Consider the following 18,386-nt stretch of genomic DNA (forward strand, 5'->3'; position numbering starts at 1 on the left):
ACGAAATGGGAAAATGCAGCACTTCGTGGGACTTCACACTGCATTCCGTGGAGAGCTACACTTCGTGGGTGTTCACATCTTGCGAGAGCGAGGTTTTTTTAAAGGGGGGTTTACACTAGGGTGGAGAGGGGTATGCTCTGTCAGTAGTAAATTTCTGCTGCCCAGATATGGGGTTTACACCAGGTGTTAACCTGTTTAGTGTATACATACTCTCTGTCCACATTGGATTTGCCCTGGAGAGGATAATGGGGAGCAATAAACACTGGCTGTGTTGGGTTCCCAGTATGAGCACAGGATTCACACCAGGTGTGAAGAAAATGCACCCAGCCCGGCTGCCTTGGCTCAGCTGTTGAGCATCGACCTAGGATCCAGGAGATCACAGTTCGATTCCTTGTCAGGGCACATGCCCAGGTTGTGGGCTCGATCCCCAATGGGGGGCATGCAGGTGGCAGCTGATCAATGACTCAACATTGATGTTTCTATCTCTCTCTCCCTCTCCCTTCCTCTCTCTGAAATCAATAAAGGTATTTAAAAAAATAAAATGCACCCGGCCTATTGCAGATCCATACTGTCTAACATTCGAATTACCCATGAGAGAGAGTGCTGTGCACACTGGGTAGTGTTGAGTCTGAGGAAAATGACACTCATCAGAGAGTTCCCACTGCACACTTAGGTAGACCCTTGGAAAGAGTGGTTCATGCTTTCACAAAAGGAGTTCACAGCAGCCACAGAAAATTACGCATGCATAGTGATATCCGCTGTCCGTGTAAACTTTGTCATGGGTATGAAAGAGATTATGCTGTACCTGGGGAGGCACATGCTGGGCAGAGGGGTCACATTGCGTATGGGAGCTTACGTTGTGTTGGGGAGAGGTTTCCACTCATTAGGATGGTGTTTCGTGATACCCAGACAGTTCGAATCTGGTTTGAGAGTTAGACGGTCAGTGGGTGGTCTGCGCTCTCCACAGAGGAACTCACCCTGCCCTGGAGAGCACTCTGCTGTAGTGAAAGGGGTTCCTGCTGTCTGTTCTGGATTGTCTCTGGCTGTGGTGTGTTTATAATGTCCTCGGGATCCCCACTGCTTATGCGAGTTACAGTTACAACATGAATGAAAGAACCCCATCCTTGGGAGTTCACACTGTCCAAGGCCTATTTCCCCTGTCATTTAGGAAAGGTGCGCACAGGGAACTGTACCCTGCCTCTAGGGAATTTACACAAAATGTAGTTAATTTAGTTACACAGTTCATCGAAATTACAATAGTTTGGGGGAGGTGTGGGGGTGATGTTGCAGGAAGCAGGATAACACAGGCTTTACCCAGGTTGCTGGGGTTGAATCCAGCTGGGCTTCGGCCAAGATGTGTGACCTTGGGCAAGTCACTTAATCCCTCTGTGCCCAGATTTCTACATCTGCAGGGTATAATTTTTTTTAACCCTATGACATAGGGTTGTTACAAAGATGTAATGAAGTAACATGTGCAAAACATTTAGGACAGCATCTCCAGCAGAATAAATCCTCAGTGTTACATGTTGTGGTTATTGTCATTCACGAGGGGTGGATTTCTACCCAAAGAGCTTATGCTCTCAGTCTCACGCATAACCTTGTCCGAGTTGGTTTGTGCTATGGCAGTGGTGGTGGTAGTGGTTGTTTTGGAGGGATTCTAGAGTTCAGCACATTGGTGGGGTATTTATCAATCCATCAGGAAGCATCATGGTCTAGTGCTTGATGTCTCAGCTGTAAAGACGTTTAGCTGTGTAACCTTGGGCCTGTAAACTCCCTCAGTCTCACTCTGCTCATCTGAAAAATGGGCAACAGTATAGTACCTTTCTCATAAAGCTGAGGCACAGACGACATGAGATGTTGGACCCAGAGCCTTACATATAGTAAGTGCTCAATAAATGGGAGTGGTGATTGGTATGGGCCCTGGGAAATCCCTACCATTCAGGAATTCACCATTCCTTCACCTTTATTCAAGGCCTCATTGTCCATAACAGCTTACACCACCCTTCAGGAAGTCATCTGTCTTAATACATGTGGGCTGAAGGGGAATTGGGTAACTTTTTATGAGAGTATTAAGATTTTTTGTGAGGGGATGGCATAATATTATGGTTACAAAGGCCCAGAGGGTTTAAGTGGAAAGTGGGGTTTCTCCCCGCCTATGGGAAAGGGCTACATTATCCATGATTTAATAAAATGGACATAGTGACAGGGTTTATTGCACCCATTGGTGAGTCTACACTGCTCACAGAGTGGTCCACCTGAGCAGGGGCACAATATCCATGGACTGTGCTATATGAGGTCACATTGACTCTAGGGCTCCCCTGCTCACATGAAGAGTCACACTGCTGATGGAAGTGACCCTGTTTATATGGCTGGGAGGGGGTGCATACACAGGTTACTGAAGTTGACTTTGTTGACAGAGGAATTCACACAGTGTTAAAGAAGTTACCCTGCCCAGCCAGTGTAGCTCAGCGGTTGAGCATGGACATATGATCCAGGAGATCGCGGTTCGATTCCCGGTCAGGGCACATGCCCAGGTTGCAGGCACGATCCCCCACAGGGGGGTGCAGGAGGCAGCTGATCAATGACTCATCACTGATGTTTCTATCTCTCCCTCTCCCTTCCTTTCTCTGAAATCAATAAAAACATATTAAAAAAAAAAAAAGTTACGCTGTGTGGTAGAGGATATGCCTTGAGGGGGCACACATTGTTTATTGCTGTGTCCCCACCTATCTGGGGCTCATGCTATTCATGAGGGCCATGCTGCCTATATGGGGTTGACACCACTTGTAAAGGTTGCACTGTTTGCATGGGGCTCATATGATTGATGAGGGTTACCCTGTCTGTATGAGCTTCCTAGGATCACCCTGTTTTTGAGCACTGTCTATATGAGATTTATACTGTCCATATGAGAGTAACACTGTATGTGAGTTTTTACTGTGGGGTGATAACAGCTGTGCGTGTACTCAGTTCACACTGGCAAATACGTATCACCAGCCTGTTGTTTGGCAGACCCGGACCTAGGCACCAGTGGTAAAGCAGCAAAGAAAACAGACCAAAACCCTGTCTTTGTGGAGCTGACATTCAGTAGGACAAGCAAACCCTTCAAGGGTTTTTCCTGTTTATGTGATTCACATCAGGGGCCAGACGTTTTTAGGGGGTTGTGCTGGCATCCATTGACCATGAGGGTGTCTCTGTGTCTGGGGTTACATTTATTGGTATCACATTGGGGAAAGGGAGTTCACTGTTTAAAGATGAGCTTATTGCCTCATAGATTGTCAGGCACTGTGCCAGACTTGGAGGATGCTGCAGGCAACAAAACAGGCAAAAAAAAATCCCTGCCCTCTTAGAGCTGACACTGAAGAGGAGGCATTCAGACAACAAGCAAATACATTGTGGAGATATATGTCAGATGAGGGTAAGGGCTACGAAGAAAAATAATGCACGAAAGGGACTTGGGAATCAGGCAAGATCTTACTGGGAAAGGTGTTTTTTTGTTTTGTTTTGTTTTTTAAAGATATTTTTATTGATTTCAGAGAGAAGAAGAGAGAGATAGAAACATCAATGATGAGTCATTGATTGGCTGCCTCCTGTAGGCCCCCAACTGGGGATCTAGCCTGAAACTCGGGAATGTGCTCTGACCAGGAATTGAACCCCAATCTCCTGGATTCTAGGCCCATGCTCAACCGCTGAGCCACACCCGGCCGGGTGGGAAGGTGGTTTTTGAGTGAAAACCTGAAGGAGATTAGGGACAAAGCTATGCAGACTTCTGGGGGAAAAGCCTTCCAGGCAGATGGAGCATCGGCAAAATCCCTGAGGCAGGAATATGTCTGGCATATTCAAGAACTAGCCAAGAGGATGGAGATGAAGGGAAATGTGAGGTGAGGAGTTCGCTTTTACTCTCAGTGGGCAGAAAGGTTGCTGGAGGGTTTGGGGCAGCAAAAGGACATTATTAAATTTACTAGAACCCCACTGGCTGTGGGTAGAGCACAGGCTACAGGGGCCCGTGGAAGCAGGAAGACCAGTGAGAAGACCCCAGCCCAGGGGTGTGGTGGTGACGGTGGAGAGTAGCTGATTCTGAAATAGCTGAAGTCAGCCGATGGGACCTCCCTACAGATGGTGGATGAGAGAAAGGAGTCGTGGGTGACTAAGGTATTCAACTTGAGCAACCAGCAAAATGGAGTTGCAGTTCCTATTTGGGAAGCTCAGGAAGACCATCTTGACTTGGAAAACTTGAGAAATCCCAACGGAGACCCTGGTAAAGCACTTCGATATGTGAGATTGGAGTTCAGGGGAGAGTCCTGAGCAGGGATAGAAACATGGGTGTAATCAGCATAGAGATGGTACATAAAGAGAAAAGAGGACCTGGGACTGAGCCCTGGGGCCCTTCAGCATTACAAGTCAGGGAGATGAGGAAGGATGAGACCATCATGGGGTTACACTTTCCATTTGGGGTGGTCTTACACTGTTTAGGTGGCTATACTCTCTACATAGAGTGGGCCATACTATTTCTAAGGGAGCTACAATGTTCACAGAGGAGTAATACTTCATTATTTGTTCACAGGGGTGGTGGGCGGGTTGTGACTATGATTTTTATTGTCCCCTCAGTTTCCAAGAGTGAAGTCTTGAAGGGTTGCAACTTCTGTAGGGACAGGTTTTGTCTATGCCTTAGCTTGACAACAATAGGATAAATGTTATCTGTGTCAGGACGATAAACTGGAACAAAGGTTGCTAGGTCCATGGGAGGATGGGGGTGTCCTCACTGGGTAGACAGAGTTGTTTTCTTCATGGAGCGTTGCACTTTCCATCACAGGCTAGTCCTGGGTCTGTGAGATGTTGGGCTTTTCACCAGCCCAGGGGGAGCCTTTTCATAGTAAACTGGGGTGGGTCCCCTTGTTCATTGGTGTTGACATAGCCCTGGTATGTTTTTAGGAATGACCAGTGATGAATAGTTTTAATCACAAGTTCACAATACCTGTTTCACACATTACTGTTTCACACAGTAATGGTGGGGTTCACCTTCCTTGGGGGTGACTCTTGGTGTTCAAGTGTGAACTATCCAAGAGGGTTCATATTTCTATGGTGAAGTCACATGGGCCCCTAAGGGGTTGTAATATCTGTGGACAGGTTTTCAGAAACCACCAGAGGTTATGCTGTCCAGGGGACATTTTCACCAGGGACTCCCATCCTCTGTGGGTGGTTCAGACACTCATGTGAGGCATGCCCATCACCCATAATTGTGTTTCATAGAAGCAGTGGGATTGAGTTATCCAACTGGGTCAGGGTGGGATTATGCCATTAACAGGTGATTTCACACTGTCAATGCGATCTGTTTATTGTCTACAGTTGGAGTCTGTAGGGTGAAGGGTGCTTACATTATCCATGCGGTATATAGTTCACTCTGCAAATAATTACCACCAGTATTTATTGCATGCTTACTTCAAGTCCCAGATTTCTCACAACAACCTGGTTATGTAGTCTCTGTTAATATCCCCATTTTATAGATGAGCAAGCTAAGGCTCAAAGAGGTACACAGGCCCTCTGTCACAGAAGTAGTAAAGTTAGAGTTGCAACCCAGGTCTCTGACTTGCTGGTGGGATGGCAGGGGCCATTAAGGCTATTATCTTTGAAACTTTGCATTCTTTATCCAAAGGTGGGGGACAGGAAAATTGGTAGTAATGCCTAGTGGTTAAGGGTGATGGTTTCCAATAGAATAGATTTGAATTCCAGCTCCAACACTTCATGACTATAGGACTTTGGCAGATTTCCCCTCTGAGTCTCACTTTCTTAATCTGTAAATGGGTATAACAATAGTAATTCCCCTTTTGGGGGAATTAAATGAGATGATGCCCTGGACAGTGCTTGGCCCAGCGCCTGGCACATCATGAGCACTAGGAATTTGGGAGCAGTTATAATAACAATGATGATGATTATTGCTGGACCACACTGCTCCCAGAAGGTTACAATATCCATGGAGGAGCTGCACTGTCCGTAGGCAAGGTTACATAATTAATTCCCCAGGGGGCTGATGCTTCCCTGGAGTCCTTGCTCTCCCCAGGGAAGAGGCCTGAGACTTCTTCTGAGGCACCCGTGAGGGACTGCTGTAATGCAGCTAGGAACCCAGCAACGGAGGCTGGACTTGAAGCCCTAAGAACCCAGAGCTGACCCTGCAGGCCTTTCCTCCCAGTAGCCTGTCTTTCCCTGCCCTTCTTCTGGGTTTCAACCTCTTTGAGCACCCCTCCCCTCCACACATTCCTCATCCTCTGGTACCTCAGAGTCTTTTTTGAGACTCTGCATTCAGGTTCGGCCTGTGAGTATCGCTTCTATGTGCCCTCTACCCAGTTGATCAGCGCTGATTTCGTTTCCGGAAGCCCCAGGCTCCTTCCATCCCTCCCAGCTTGGGAGCGAAGACTTAACACTGTCCTACGCTCTGGCCTTCACCCTTACGCCCTGCCCTCCTCTCTCTTGGCGACCCCCCAGTGCCCCTTGGGAGCACATTTGTTCCGACTTTGTTCCGACTTTGGTCGCCCCCTCGCATCCTGGCCCCACCCCCGGAACCCCCTGCCCTGGTGATGGAGGTGGAAGTACCTCCGGTGTCGGCCCTGTCCCCTGGACAGCTGCAGCTTGGGGATGGAGGGGGGAGCTCCCGAATGCATTCTCTTTGGTCACTTCCTCCCCAGCTGGGATTGGGGCTATATGGAAGGCCAAGAACCCATCCCCGGAGGAGCGGAGGGCACAGCCGCCTCCCCATTTCCGATGCTGGGAAATGCTTCCCACCCATTCCACCCCACCCCTGGACAGCTGCCCCCATTCAGGCTCAGGGTTTGGGGGGGGGGACAGGGTAAAGCTAGGCTGGGAAATGTGGTCCTGATCATCTTCCAAGGTTATGACCCCCCACCCCCAGCGGAGAAGATTCTGCCTCCTCCCAAATGGTCCATGCCTCCTCCCGACAAAAGTTGCTGACCCTCCCTTAGAAGGTACCCCCCCCTTCCCTCTTACAGGCTTCCCAAAAGACAATCTGGATCCTGCAGTGGGCAGGAGAGGAGGAGGGGCGGCAGGTCCCGAATGCCGAGGACTTAAGTTATCTGCAGACTTGGAGTCTCCGAGAAGGGTCATGACCCCCGAGACCCCATCCCACCGCCACCCCCTCCTTCCTTCCTCCCCCGTCGCGCGGCCCCTTTAAGCCCAGAGACGGCCAGTCCTCAGTGGCTGCTCGCCGGCGAGAGTGTATGTGAGTGCGGCGGGAGGGGGCGGGCGCAGTGTCTCCATGGCGACGCGGCGGTGACGTCGCCGGCCGGGGGCGTGGGCGTCCCGGCCCCGGAGTGCGATATTAACCCGGGAGGCGGCGGCGGGGAGGGGAGAGGCTCTGAGAGGCGAGGCCGGGTGAAACGGCGAGGGCGGCCCGACCGGCGCGGGACGGGACGGGGCAGCGCGGGCGCCGGGAGCTGCGGCCCGGAGTCGGGGTGCCTCGCCCCGGGCCCCCCAGCATGAAGACCCCGGCGGACACAGGTGGGGGCGGGGGCAGCACGTGTGGGGGAGACTTGTTGCCCCGGGAAACCAGGCGGAGAAACTTTGGGGGAGGGGGCTGAAGGGTTCCGAAGGAGCCCAAGTGATCCCCAGTTCCGGGGGACCCCCAAGCACGCGAGACCTGTTGCATCTCACGGCGCGAGCGGGGGGTGCTGCATGGAACCCCCAATTTCTGGTTTCGGGCGAAGTGGTTTGGGTGCTGCGAGTCCTGGTCCTCTCCCTGCCTGGACGCCGAAAGCTGGGCTCTCCCCCACTCCCGGAATCAGAGGGGTGGCTGGGTCCCTCCCCGCCGCTCTGTCACGTTGCACTCTGGGGGCCGGGACGTGTGCGGGGCGTGGGGGGGCTGTCCACGGGGCCCGCTATCCCCGGTTCTGTGCTGCGCGGTCCGGCCGGTGACCTTCACCGCGGTGCGTGCCCTGCACCGGCTCGGGGGGACAAGGGATGGCTTTTAGGAGGAGGGCGTGAGTGGGGATCCCGGACTCGGGGTCCGGGCTACGCTGCCCTTCCCCCGCCTGTCTACGCCGGCTCCTCACTCCCCCGCCCGCGCGGAGTCGCAAAGTTCCAAAGCGCAGCCCGAACGTTCGAAAAAGGAACTTTTTGTTTCCGACCTTAGAACGCGCGGCTTTAAGGTGGCTCAGGGGAGACCTGGGTACCCTCTTCCCGCCCCGCCGGGAACTGAGGGTTGAGCAGGGTAGGGAAGGTAGGGTGGACGCTGAGGCCCCCCCTCGCCCCCCCTCCCTCACTCAGCTCTTCTCTTTCAACCGGCCGTCTTTTCCCTCCGCCCCCCTGTTCCCCGCCAACTTGCTCCTCCTTAAGGGGCCAAGGTTCCCCTCCCCCGCTCCGTCGGCGGGCGGGGGGCAGCGGGATTAACCCCCCTCCCAATCGGACTTCCCCCCCTCCCCCGCCGCCCCCGGGCTCCAGCGGGCTGGACTTTGTGCCCGGGCGCGCTGGGGGGAGGGGTCCCAGCCGCCCCCTGCCCGTCCACCCCGTCGGAATCCGGCCCCGGGCGGGGACGGGGGAGGGGGAAGGGGGCCGGGCGCCGCTGTTCAAACTTGTTTCCTTCCCCCGGCGGCGGCTGCGGCTCCGCTCCTGTGTGCGGGTGTGTGCCCCGACCGGCCCACCCACCCCGCCCCCCCTCTGCTGGTGGGGGCGGCTCTTAAAGGGCTCGGAGCCGGGCTCCGGAGCTTTGGGGAGGCGCTTAGGGGTCGGGACCGAGGAGGGGGGCTGGGGCAGGGGTGCAGAGTGCTGTAGGGTCAGTCACGTGCGACCCACGTACTACTCTCTGGCTCCCACGGGCTCCAGGGACGCTGGGCTTTGGGGGCTGCAGGAGACTACCCTTGCCCCGAGGAGTGGGCCCAGGCGATCAAACAACCCCGCCTCGTCTTCCTTCCCTGCTAGGGGCCTTCCCCTTGTGGGACCGGCTGGGCTGCTCCCCCCAACCCTGTCTTGGGGCCGAGCCGCTTGCGGGTTCCCCGGCTAGGGGAAGGGGCGGGGGCCTGGGATGGTCTCCGGGTCGTCGGTCGGGTCGTCGGTCTGTCTGCCTCTTGGTCGGCAGCTGTGTGCCCCTCCATCCGATCCTCCATCCCGGCCCCTCTCTCCTCTGCGCGGCTGTTTCCCACTTCCTGTTTTCTTCCCGGCTCTGGCGCCACCGAGGGCTGCCTGGAGTGGGGGAGGTGGTGGGGCCCCCCAGGAGGCCGGCGTGCTCTTCCTCTACCACCACCCCTCCCTTCCGACCCCCCTTAGTTTCTTAAAAAAAGTTTGGACAGTCATGTGAACTTGGGGGGTGTCCAGGAGTTTTGGCTCCCCCAGGTTTCCACAGTCTATCAGGGAGAATCTCTACCCCGCCTCTGTGGGACCCAGGTGTGCCTTCTGGGACCCCGCCGTACCAGCCCTTCCTGTCTGTCTGCTGCCACTTCTCCACCCTGTGTCACAATGTTCTGAACCCCTCTCAGTGTAGGCTGCTCTCTCCCTACCCCCATTGTCCCCTCCATACTCCAGAGGTCCTACGCTCCCAAGCTTTCTTGGTGCAGGCCTGGTGGTTCCCTGATTTAAGCACGTGGACTCAGACACAGCACACACTCACACACGCTCCCCTTGCCCGTGCCGGTGCCTGGCTCCTGGCTCCAAGGCTCCAAGGCCTGGGGAACAGAGCCCCATTGAAACACCCTGACGTCACCCCCCCTTCTTCCTTCTCCCCCCAAAGCTGGGAACAGGCCCTCATGTATGCCATGTCAGATGAGGAAAAAGCCGGTGTAGGGGTGGGCCTGGCAGTAGGGTGGGTCCTTGGGTCCACCAGGAGTGGGAACCAGGGTCCTGGCCCCTGAGGGGGGATTGTCCAGGGAGGAGGCTTTACAAGGGGGCCTGGGACAGCCCCTGGCATGTAGCTTGAGGCCTTTCCAGAGCCCCCCACCTCCCTTCTGAGTTCCTTTGTGTTGCATGTAGTCTCTCTCACTCCTTCTCTTCTGCAAAGTTTATTTTTAGCCTCCTGCTCCCCCGCTCCCAGGACTGTCGCTGCACATACGTTGCCTGGTTACCGGGACAAGGAGGCTGGGGTGGGTGGGTTGGGAAGGGTGGCTTTAATTTGGGGGGCAGGGTGGAAGTCAGCACTCCCCTCCAACCCCAGACTGATGTCTCAGGGACTTTGCCCCCCCCACTGGGTCTGAGAACCAGATTGGAGTTTAGGTGGGAGGAACTTGAAGCTTGGTGTCCTGGTGGGGTGAGCTTTTTGGAGTGGGTGGGGAGGGTTCATGGAGCTGGTGGTTTGGTCTCTTGGCTTCCCAAGGGTTTCTGGGGCCTGGGTTCTCTAGAGGGATGGGGATAAGGGGGTGAACACGTGGATTCCTGAGAGGAGGATAGGGCTATGGATGCTGGGGTCCAGGAAGGCGTTGTCAGGGGCTGTCATTTCTGAATGGAACAGTGGCTGCTGGTGGCTGCTGTAGGTCATATCCCTGGAGCCCTGAGGGGCTGGTTTGAGGTTGGGATTTCTGAATGGGGCAGGGACACTTGGAGACTGCTCGCCAGGGGTTGGGGAGCTGGATCCCTGTGGGGGAGACAGTCAACTGTGGATTTAGAGGGGGCGGTCCTTGTGGGAGCAGGAACCGCTGATCCCCTGTGTCCCCAAGAGGAAGAATCCCCTGTTGGATTCCAGACTGGGGTGGAGTCTCACCGTTGCCCCAGGCTTGGTTGGTACCTGCTTGAGCTGGGGCTTGAACCAGGGCCAGCCTGAAGAGAGGCTGACCCACACAGCCTGACTGGGACTTAGGACCCCGCCCATTTTAGCTGTCTACCTTGGCCTTCTCCCTCTAGTGGCACCAGGGCCCCTGCCCTGCCTCTTTCCCTCCTTCCTTTCCTCCCCTTCCCTCCTCCCACCCCTCCATTACCGGCTGCTTAGTGCTGAATTATTGATGGTCCCTGATTACCCGGGGGTTTGGGAAATGACAACAACCGCAGCCCCCCCACCTCCTCCCCCCCCAGGCTGCCCACCCCCTCCAGGGACCAGCCAGCCCACCACCAACCTCTATCCAAGGTTAATGCTGGGGGCGGGTAGGCAGGTGGGCAGGGAAGACGCTGAGGATGAGAAGGCAGAAGGGGAAAGAGGCTCCAGCGGTGCCTGTTCAATCTTGAGGCCTGGGCTGGGGCCCTCCAGCCAGGTTGGGCCCATGTGCTTGGGTCTGGGGAGGGCAGTGCAGCACAGAGGGTCCGGGCTTGGGGGGCCTCTCTCAGACAGTCTGGGTTTCACTCTCCAGGGAAGACAGAAGCCTCTGTGTGTGCAAGCGCTGACCTCATCGTCAACCAGCCACCCCACCCCTCCTGGTCCTTTTAAGAAAAAAAAAATCCTCTCGGGTCTTGGGGTGGGAGTGAGGGCTCTGGTAGGTCTTCGGAAGGAGACAGTGTGTATGTTCCTAGGAGGGGACCCAGAGGAATTGGCAGGGGGTGGGGGTCAATATGTCTGATCCTGAATGGGAGTGGGGGCGTTCTGGGGGGGCCTTGCCCCCAACCATCTGGCCACGTGTGCCCCTTCCTGCCCTTCCCCCACTGGCAGCCCTGCCCGCCGGCCTGGCTTGGTGCCTGGCCCCCTGGCACTGGCCCCGGGACCCGCCGCCGACGGTTTCCTGTTTCTCCCGGTGTCGCTGGAGCAGGCTCCAGCTCCCCCCACCCCCCATCTAGCCCCCCTCACACACAGACAGACACTTACACTGTCTCCCTTGCCTCCCCAGGTCTTGACTTGGCTTAGGGGAGATGGATTTCCCCACGTTGAGGGTGGGGCAGGAGGTGGACCCTGGGGGGGCCACCTAGAGGCCTGGACTTGGCGCCCTAACCCGGAGCCACTTCCCTGCCTCCTGTCCCCAGGGTTTGCCTTCCCGGATTGGGCGTACAAGCCGGAGTCGTCCCCTGGCTCGAGGCAGATCCAGCTGTGGCACTTCATCCTGGAGCTGCTGCGGAAGGAGGAGTACCAGGGTGTCATCGCCTGGCAGGGGGACTATGGGGAATTTGTCATCAAGGACCCCGACGAGGTGGCCCGGCTCTGGGGCGTCCGCAAGTGCAAGCCCCAGATGAATTATGACAAGCTGAGCCGGGCCCTGCGGTGAGGAGGGCAGATGTGGACAGCTCCCCACTGGTTGGGGAGCCCCTGACCCATGGGAATAAACTTGGGGTTTGACTCCTGGCTCTTCCAAATCATAGCCATTGACCTTGGGCAAGTCCTAACCCTTCTCTGAACCCATATGTCAGACAGAAGTGTCCCGAGGAGAGAATACAGTCAGGTGTGGCCTCTAGTCTGGCTCCAGACCTGAGGGGAGAGCTGGTCCCTACCCTTTGGGGACTTGAGTTCTCTTTGCAGCCTAGGTTTCTCAGTCGCCCTTCATGAGCAGCACCTAAGGCATGTCATGGTATGGGGGTCCAGACTTAGGTCCCCTGTGACTGACCATCCGATGGTGTCTCTGCACCCACAGTTACTATTACAACAAACGCATTCTGCACAAGACCAAGGGGAAAAGGTTCACCTACAAGTTCAACTTCAACAAACTGGTGCTGGTTAATTACCCTTTCATTGACGTGGGTCTGGCCGGTGAGTACCAGGGCTGGCAGAAATGGCCTCCGAGGGGGGAAAATGGCCTGTCTGTATGTCCCGGCTAGGCCGGTTGCCTTGACACCATGTCTTTCCTCTCCTGCCAGGGGGTGCAGTGCCCCAGAGTGCCCCTCCTGTGCCATCGGGCGGCAGCCACTTCCGCTTCCCTCCCTCAACACCCTCTGAGGTGCTGTCCCCCACCGAGGACCCCCGCTCGCCACCCGCCTGCTCGTCGTCCTCGTCTTCCCTCTTCTCGGCTGTGGTGGCCCGACGCCTGGGCCGAGGCTCAGTCAGTGACTGTAGCGATGGCACTTCCGAGCTGGAGGAGCCGCTGGGAGAGGACCCCCGGGCCCGACCACCAGGCCCTCCTGAGTTGGGTGCCTTCCGAGGGCCCCCGCTGGCCCGCCTGCCCCATGACCCTGGCGTCTTCCGTGTCTACCCCCGGCCCCGGGGTGGCCCTGAGCCCCTCAGCCCCTTCCCTGTGTCCCCTCTGGCCGGGCCTGGCTCCCTGCTACCGCCTCAGCTTTCCCCGGCTCTGCCCATGACGCCTACCCACCTGGCCTACACGCCCTCGCCCACGCTGAGCCCTATGTACCCCAGTGGCGGCGGGGGCCCCAGCGGCTCAGGGGGAGGCTCCCACTTCTCCTTCAGCCCTGAGGACATGAAACGGTACCTGCAGGCCCACACCCAAAGCGTCTACAACTACCACCTCAGCCCCCGAGCCTTCCTGCACTACCCTGGGCTGGTGGTGCCACAGCCCCAGCGCCCTGACAAGTGCCCGCTGCCACCCATGGCGCCGGAAACCCCACCGGTCCCCTCCTCAGCCTCATCTTCCTCCCCATTCAAGTTTAAGCTCCAGCCGCCCCCGCTGGGACGCCGGCAGCGGGCAGCTGGGGAGAAGGCTCCAGTGGGCACTGACAAGAGCAGTGGCATTGGCATTGGCAGTGGTGGCAGCGCAGGTGGGCTGGCTGAGGGGGCGGGGGCGCTGGCCCCACCGCCGCCGCCACAGATCAAGGTGGAGCCTATCTCGGAAGGCGAGTCAGAGGAGGTGGAGGTGACTGACATCAGCGATGAAGATGAGGAAGACGGAGAGGTGTTCAAGACGCCTCGTGCGCCCCCGGCACCCCCTAAGCCCGAGCCAGGCGAGACATCTGGGGCCTCTCAGTGCATGCCCCTAAAGCTGCGCTTTAAACGGCGCTGGAGTGAAGACTGTCGCCTGGAGGGGGGTGGGGGCCCCACTGGGGGCCTTGAGGATGAGGGTGAGGACAAGAAGGTGCGTGGGGAGGGCCCTGGGGAGGCTGGGGGTCCCCTCACCCCAAGGCGGGTGAGCTCTGACCTCCAGCATGCCACAGCCCAGCTCTCTCTGGAGCATCGAGATTCCTGAGGGATGCTCCCCCATCCCCAATGCTTCTTTTGCTGCCTTAACTCCCCTGTGCCCTGGAGGTGAGGGCAGCTCTGGTTTCTTCCCTGCCTCCTCCCTTTCCTCTTCCATGTTTTGTATAAACGTTAATTTCTTTTTTTTTTTTTTTTTTAAATTGTGAGGGTGGGTGGGTGCCCAGGGCTGGGGGCTATCCCGTCTCTGTGGGTTTCTAAGCTCTGGGCAAAGTGGTGGGGGGTAGGGTGGGAGGGAGGGAATTAAGGGGGCCACCTCCATTCTGGGGAATTTATATTTGAACTGAGGCTCCAGCCTCGATGCCCAGGAACTTTTTTATTACAATCGCTTAGGAAGTAAAGCCTTGTCTCCCTCCCTGTTCTGTGCCTCCTGTACCTCTCCCTGTCCACCTCTGGCCATCCTCAGCCCCAGTCCAGCCTTCCCTGCCCCTCCAGGGGCCATGAGTGCCTGGGTTTCTAACCCCACAGGGTTACAACAGGGGAGAGTTGGACATTTTATGATGAACCAAAAATTCTGTGTGTGGGGGGTAGGGGGCAGAGGAGGGTGAGGGGTGCCACCCATAGGCCACAAATCTCTACAAGTGCCTGCTATCCCTCTTCCACTCTCCACCCCAGCACTGGTCCAACCCCTTCACCCCCAGCTGCTCCTAGGACCAGCCCATAGGCAGGTGGGTGGGGGGTGGGAAGGGTGAACCCTAAAACCAAACTGGAAGCCCCCTCTGCCTCCCAGCTGGGGCCCCTTGGGTGGGGGTCTGTGGTCAAGCCTTATTCTGTATTGGGGGTAGAGGGTGGGGGGAGGGAAGTTGGGGGCTGTTGGAGAATGTATTCAAATCAATAAAACTTTGGACCTTTGGATGGAGTGATCTGTCTCACTGCAGGGCCATAGCCTGTGTTAGATTCTGAAGGACAGGTCTGGACTGGTTCCCCAGTAGATCTATGGCCAGAGTGCCTAACCCCATCTCAATGGGTAAAATCCAGGCCTGGGAAATGATCTCCTGACCTTGGGGGCACATAACCCCCAGGGCCTGATGATTAAGGTCTCAGGCATACTCTGACCTTCCTCTGATTGCTCCCTTATCCCGTGGGGACCACTTGTACTTGGGAACATTTGGACTCTTCACCTACTGCCTGAAATGCCTTTTCCCTGGCTCTGAATTACTATCCATGTCCCCAAGCTCTGGTGAAGGCCTGGACCTCCTTTTGCACTATCCTCTAGCATCCTCCCATACATCACATAAGGAAGGGCCTTCCTTAGGGCACTTCTGAGTTAGTCTGGGGTCCTTTGGGGACAGGCCTGCAGTCTCTTGAAATGTAGACCTTGCAAGGGATCTTAGTGATCTTCCCTTGGAACCATGGGAACATCATCTGCCAATAAGTCGAGAAGGAACGGGCTTAATCAGAGTTGCTACTGATTGACCTACTGTACCAAGTATCTGCTACCTAGTTAGGAGCTGCAATGCTTCAACATCTAGCAAGGTAGGGGGAAGTGACTCAGTTAATGACTTGCCCAAGGTCCTGAGCTCGGCCAGGACTTTCAGTGAGGTCAGTCTCAAGTTTTTTCACCTCATGAGTTAGGGTGGCTGGATCCAGACCACGGTCTCAAGATCATAGGATCTGAGAGGTGAGCTCATCAAGCTAAAGCCTAGATTGGAGAGCTCCAATGGGATGAAAGAATAAGGAGGCGGGATCCAGGCTGCAAGCGCTCTTCCTAGACAGCCCAACCCCTTCAGTGCAGGTGAGGTGCCTGAGGCCCCAAGGGGCAAAGGAGTTTCCCCAAGGCTACACAGCTGCTAAGAGAGTGAGAATGGAGGGCTCGAGACCTGTTGGAATGGCTTCACTGGAACCCCACCCTGTGCAATTCTGAAGGGGAAGGGACTGGTAATTCCTACCCACTCTTAGTCTTCATTTCATGCCAGCCCAGGGTGGGTGGTCCCACATGATGTCCCTCTGTTGGCAGTGAAGAGAGGATCCAGAGCTGGGGTATTGGCAGGAAACCGAGGCTCCAGAGGCGGCCTGGGGCCGGCGGGCAACTGCTCCCTCTCCTGGGTGATGTAAGTCATTCCCTGGGGTGGGGGACACTGGGCTATTTCTGGAAGTTGGGATGAGGCACGTCTCCTGGCAACACAGATGCAGCTGAATTGGTGGTGGTGGTGTGATGATGGAGAAGGGGATGTCATCACTTGGGGAAGGTGGGAGGACCCTGCCTGTAGGCTCAGCTTCTGATTCCGGTGCCTTCAAATCACCTCTAACCAAGTCTAACATGGACTCAAAAGTCCTCAGTTCCAGAACTACTCTCCAGGTCAGACCAGGCCCAAACAGACTTGTTGCCCCCAATTCTGGCTGACTAGGATGTCACAGGTGGCTCCTGGTTTTGAAAACTCCAGTGGATCCTCTAATCTTAAGTGACCCACCTATATCTACAGTTTCTGCAAGACCACATCCTTGCTCCCTTCCACATCCTCCAGGGTCTCTGATTCCAAGTAGAAAGCCCTTTATAGATTTCAGGACACTTAATTCATCCCATCAGAGGTTCCCTTCATACCTGTAACCCCCAGCACCCCCACAAACCCTCAAAGCTCCTTCCTGATGCTTCTCAGCCACCCCTCATCCCTTCAGGTCCCTCAGAGATCCCTTCAGTCAGTAGTAGTTTCTCACAGTCTCCCACAGACAGTTTAAGAACACCCCAAGTTCCCTGACTTATCCACTGGTCCCCAAGGAGGCCCCTTCATTGCTCCACGTGGGGAGGCCCCTGGGTACCTCCAGACACCATAGGCCCCTCAAAGACACTTACAACCCGCCCTAGCACCACTCAGTAAACGTTCTCTCCCTACAAATACCCAGGTTAAGATTCCCTCAGGCTCCCCCAGACTCCCACGTATCCTAATGCCCTCGTGGCGGTTGCCTACGCGCAGCCTACTGCGCATGTCCTAGGGGTTCTGGCCGTTAAGTAACCGCCACTATCCCGCCTGGCTCAGCCGCCCTTCTGAGCCTTCTCGGTGCAGTGTAGGATTATTTCCCAGGCTTTGGGGCTTGACTCAGATTTTTGCTTTTCGACTCAGAGCTGCCGTCAGAGGGCAGCAGGCACCGTCTTGCTAAGAAACTACAACTCCCCAAAACACCTGCTCCAGGCTGTGCGTGATTCTGCCGCTTTCATTGAGAAGGGAGCGAAAGTGTGTCCGCGCTTTGCCTTTTGGTTAATGTAGTCCGAAAAGGCTTCGGTGCTACCGTCCGTTCCGCCCCGTGGGTCTGCGTCCATTGGGAATTGCAGTCAGGAACAGACTTTCTCCAGACTTCAGAGAGGGCAGGATAGTATGACCACAGGCTCGGATTAAAGTGACATCTAGAGAGTGCATTTCCCATCATTCCACGAGGCAGGAGGGGCTTGAGGGTGATTTCATTCTAGTTCCAAGTATTTCCGGGACACACACACTCACGAACTCCCTTTGGTGCTGCTGTCCTTCCGGGTATGAATCGATAAATGGGGAGACTTAATGCGTGCACAAAACCCTAGGCTACTCCTAGCAGCCGGCTTCCTTGTTTGGGCCCTCCGAGATTCTGTAATATAGGAAGCAGGCGGACGCAAAAAGCTGAGTGGGGGTTTAAGGCAAATTGTATTTTGCTTTTTAACGCTCGGCTCGACCTTCTGGTGTAACCCTCAATGCTAAAAAAAAAAAAACTAGTATCCGAAGACTATTGTTCTGAGCAACCGCCGGGAACTTTGTTTCCCAAACCGTTTGCAGGGAGTTTTTCCTTCCCTATTTTTGGAAACTTGGAACTTGGTTTCCATTTTCCTGTAGCCCCTTAGTAGACTTAGGCTCTTTCTTAGGGCCTGGGGTCGGAGAAGGCGGCTTTGAAACACTCTTCAGTATCCACAGGGAACTGCCGTCTTTCACCTTTCGCTTACTCTTTCCCGAAGGTACCCTTCAGACACCACTCTACTGCAAGTGTAGGCAGTCTGTCCCACCGGGTCAGGAGACGGTGTGGCCTATTCCCCAGCATGCTTTGGGCTCACGGTAGATCCCTCACCTCAGTCAATAGGAAGGCTGTCCTGAACTCCATTTCCCAGAAGACACAAGGGCTAGCTGTAGCAACTGCTCCGAAGTCTGGGTGTTGACTACATATCCCGGCAGGAACTGCGGCCTAGCTTACGAAGGAGGAGGAACGCTGTATCTACTCCATTTCCTAGCTTGTCTCCGGAACTGCAGTATCCACTTAGGGTTTAGGGATCACCCCGGACTCCATTTCCCGGCGTGCTTTGGGAATCTCTTTACACCTGCAATGCAGTGAGGGCGTGGCGATGACTCCATTTCCCGGCTTGCCTCACGGCCCGATATCTGCGGGTCCTCCTACGTAGACTCAATTTCCCAGAGTGCATCTGGCTCCCGTAGTCATATACAGCCAA

The 18,386-nt window shown here is 55.7% G+C and overlaps 1 protein-coding gene across 1 annotated transcript; it reads left to right on the top strand.

Annotated features, from left to right (window-relative positions):
* Window positions 1–7,427: 7,427 nt before the first annotated feature.
* ERF (ETS2 repressor factor) lies at window positions 7,428–14,837 on the top strand. Its single transcript, XM_016209260.2, has 4 exons — window positions 7,428–7,506; window positions 11,875–12,109; window positions 12,477–12,592; window positions 12,700–14,837. Exons 1-4 carry the CDS (start codon window positions 7,485–7,487, stop codon window positions 13,974–13,976), a joined length of 1,650 nt encoding a protein of 549 aa, XP_016064746.1. The 5' UTR covers window positions 7,428–7,484; the 3' UTR covers window positions 13,977–14,837.
* Window positions 14,838–18,386: the final 3,549 nt, after the last annotated feature.

The sequence above is a fragment of the Miniopterus natalensis genome, chromosome 18, assembly GCF_054644295.1.
Source record: "Miniopterus natalensis isolate mMinNat1 chromosome 18, mMinNat1.hap1, whole genome shotgun sequence".
NCBI lineage: Eukaryota > Metazoa > Chordata > Mammalia > Chiroptera > Miniopteridae > Miniopterus > Miniopterus natalensis.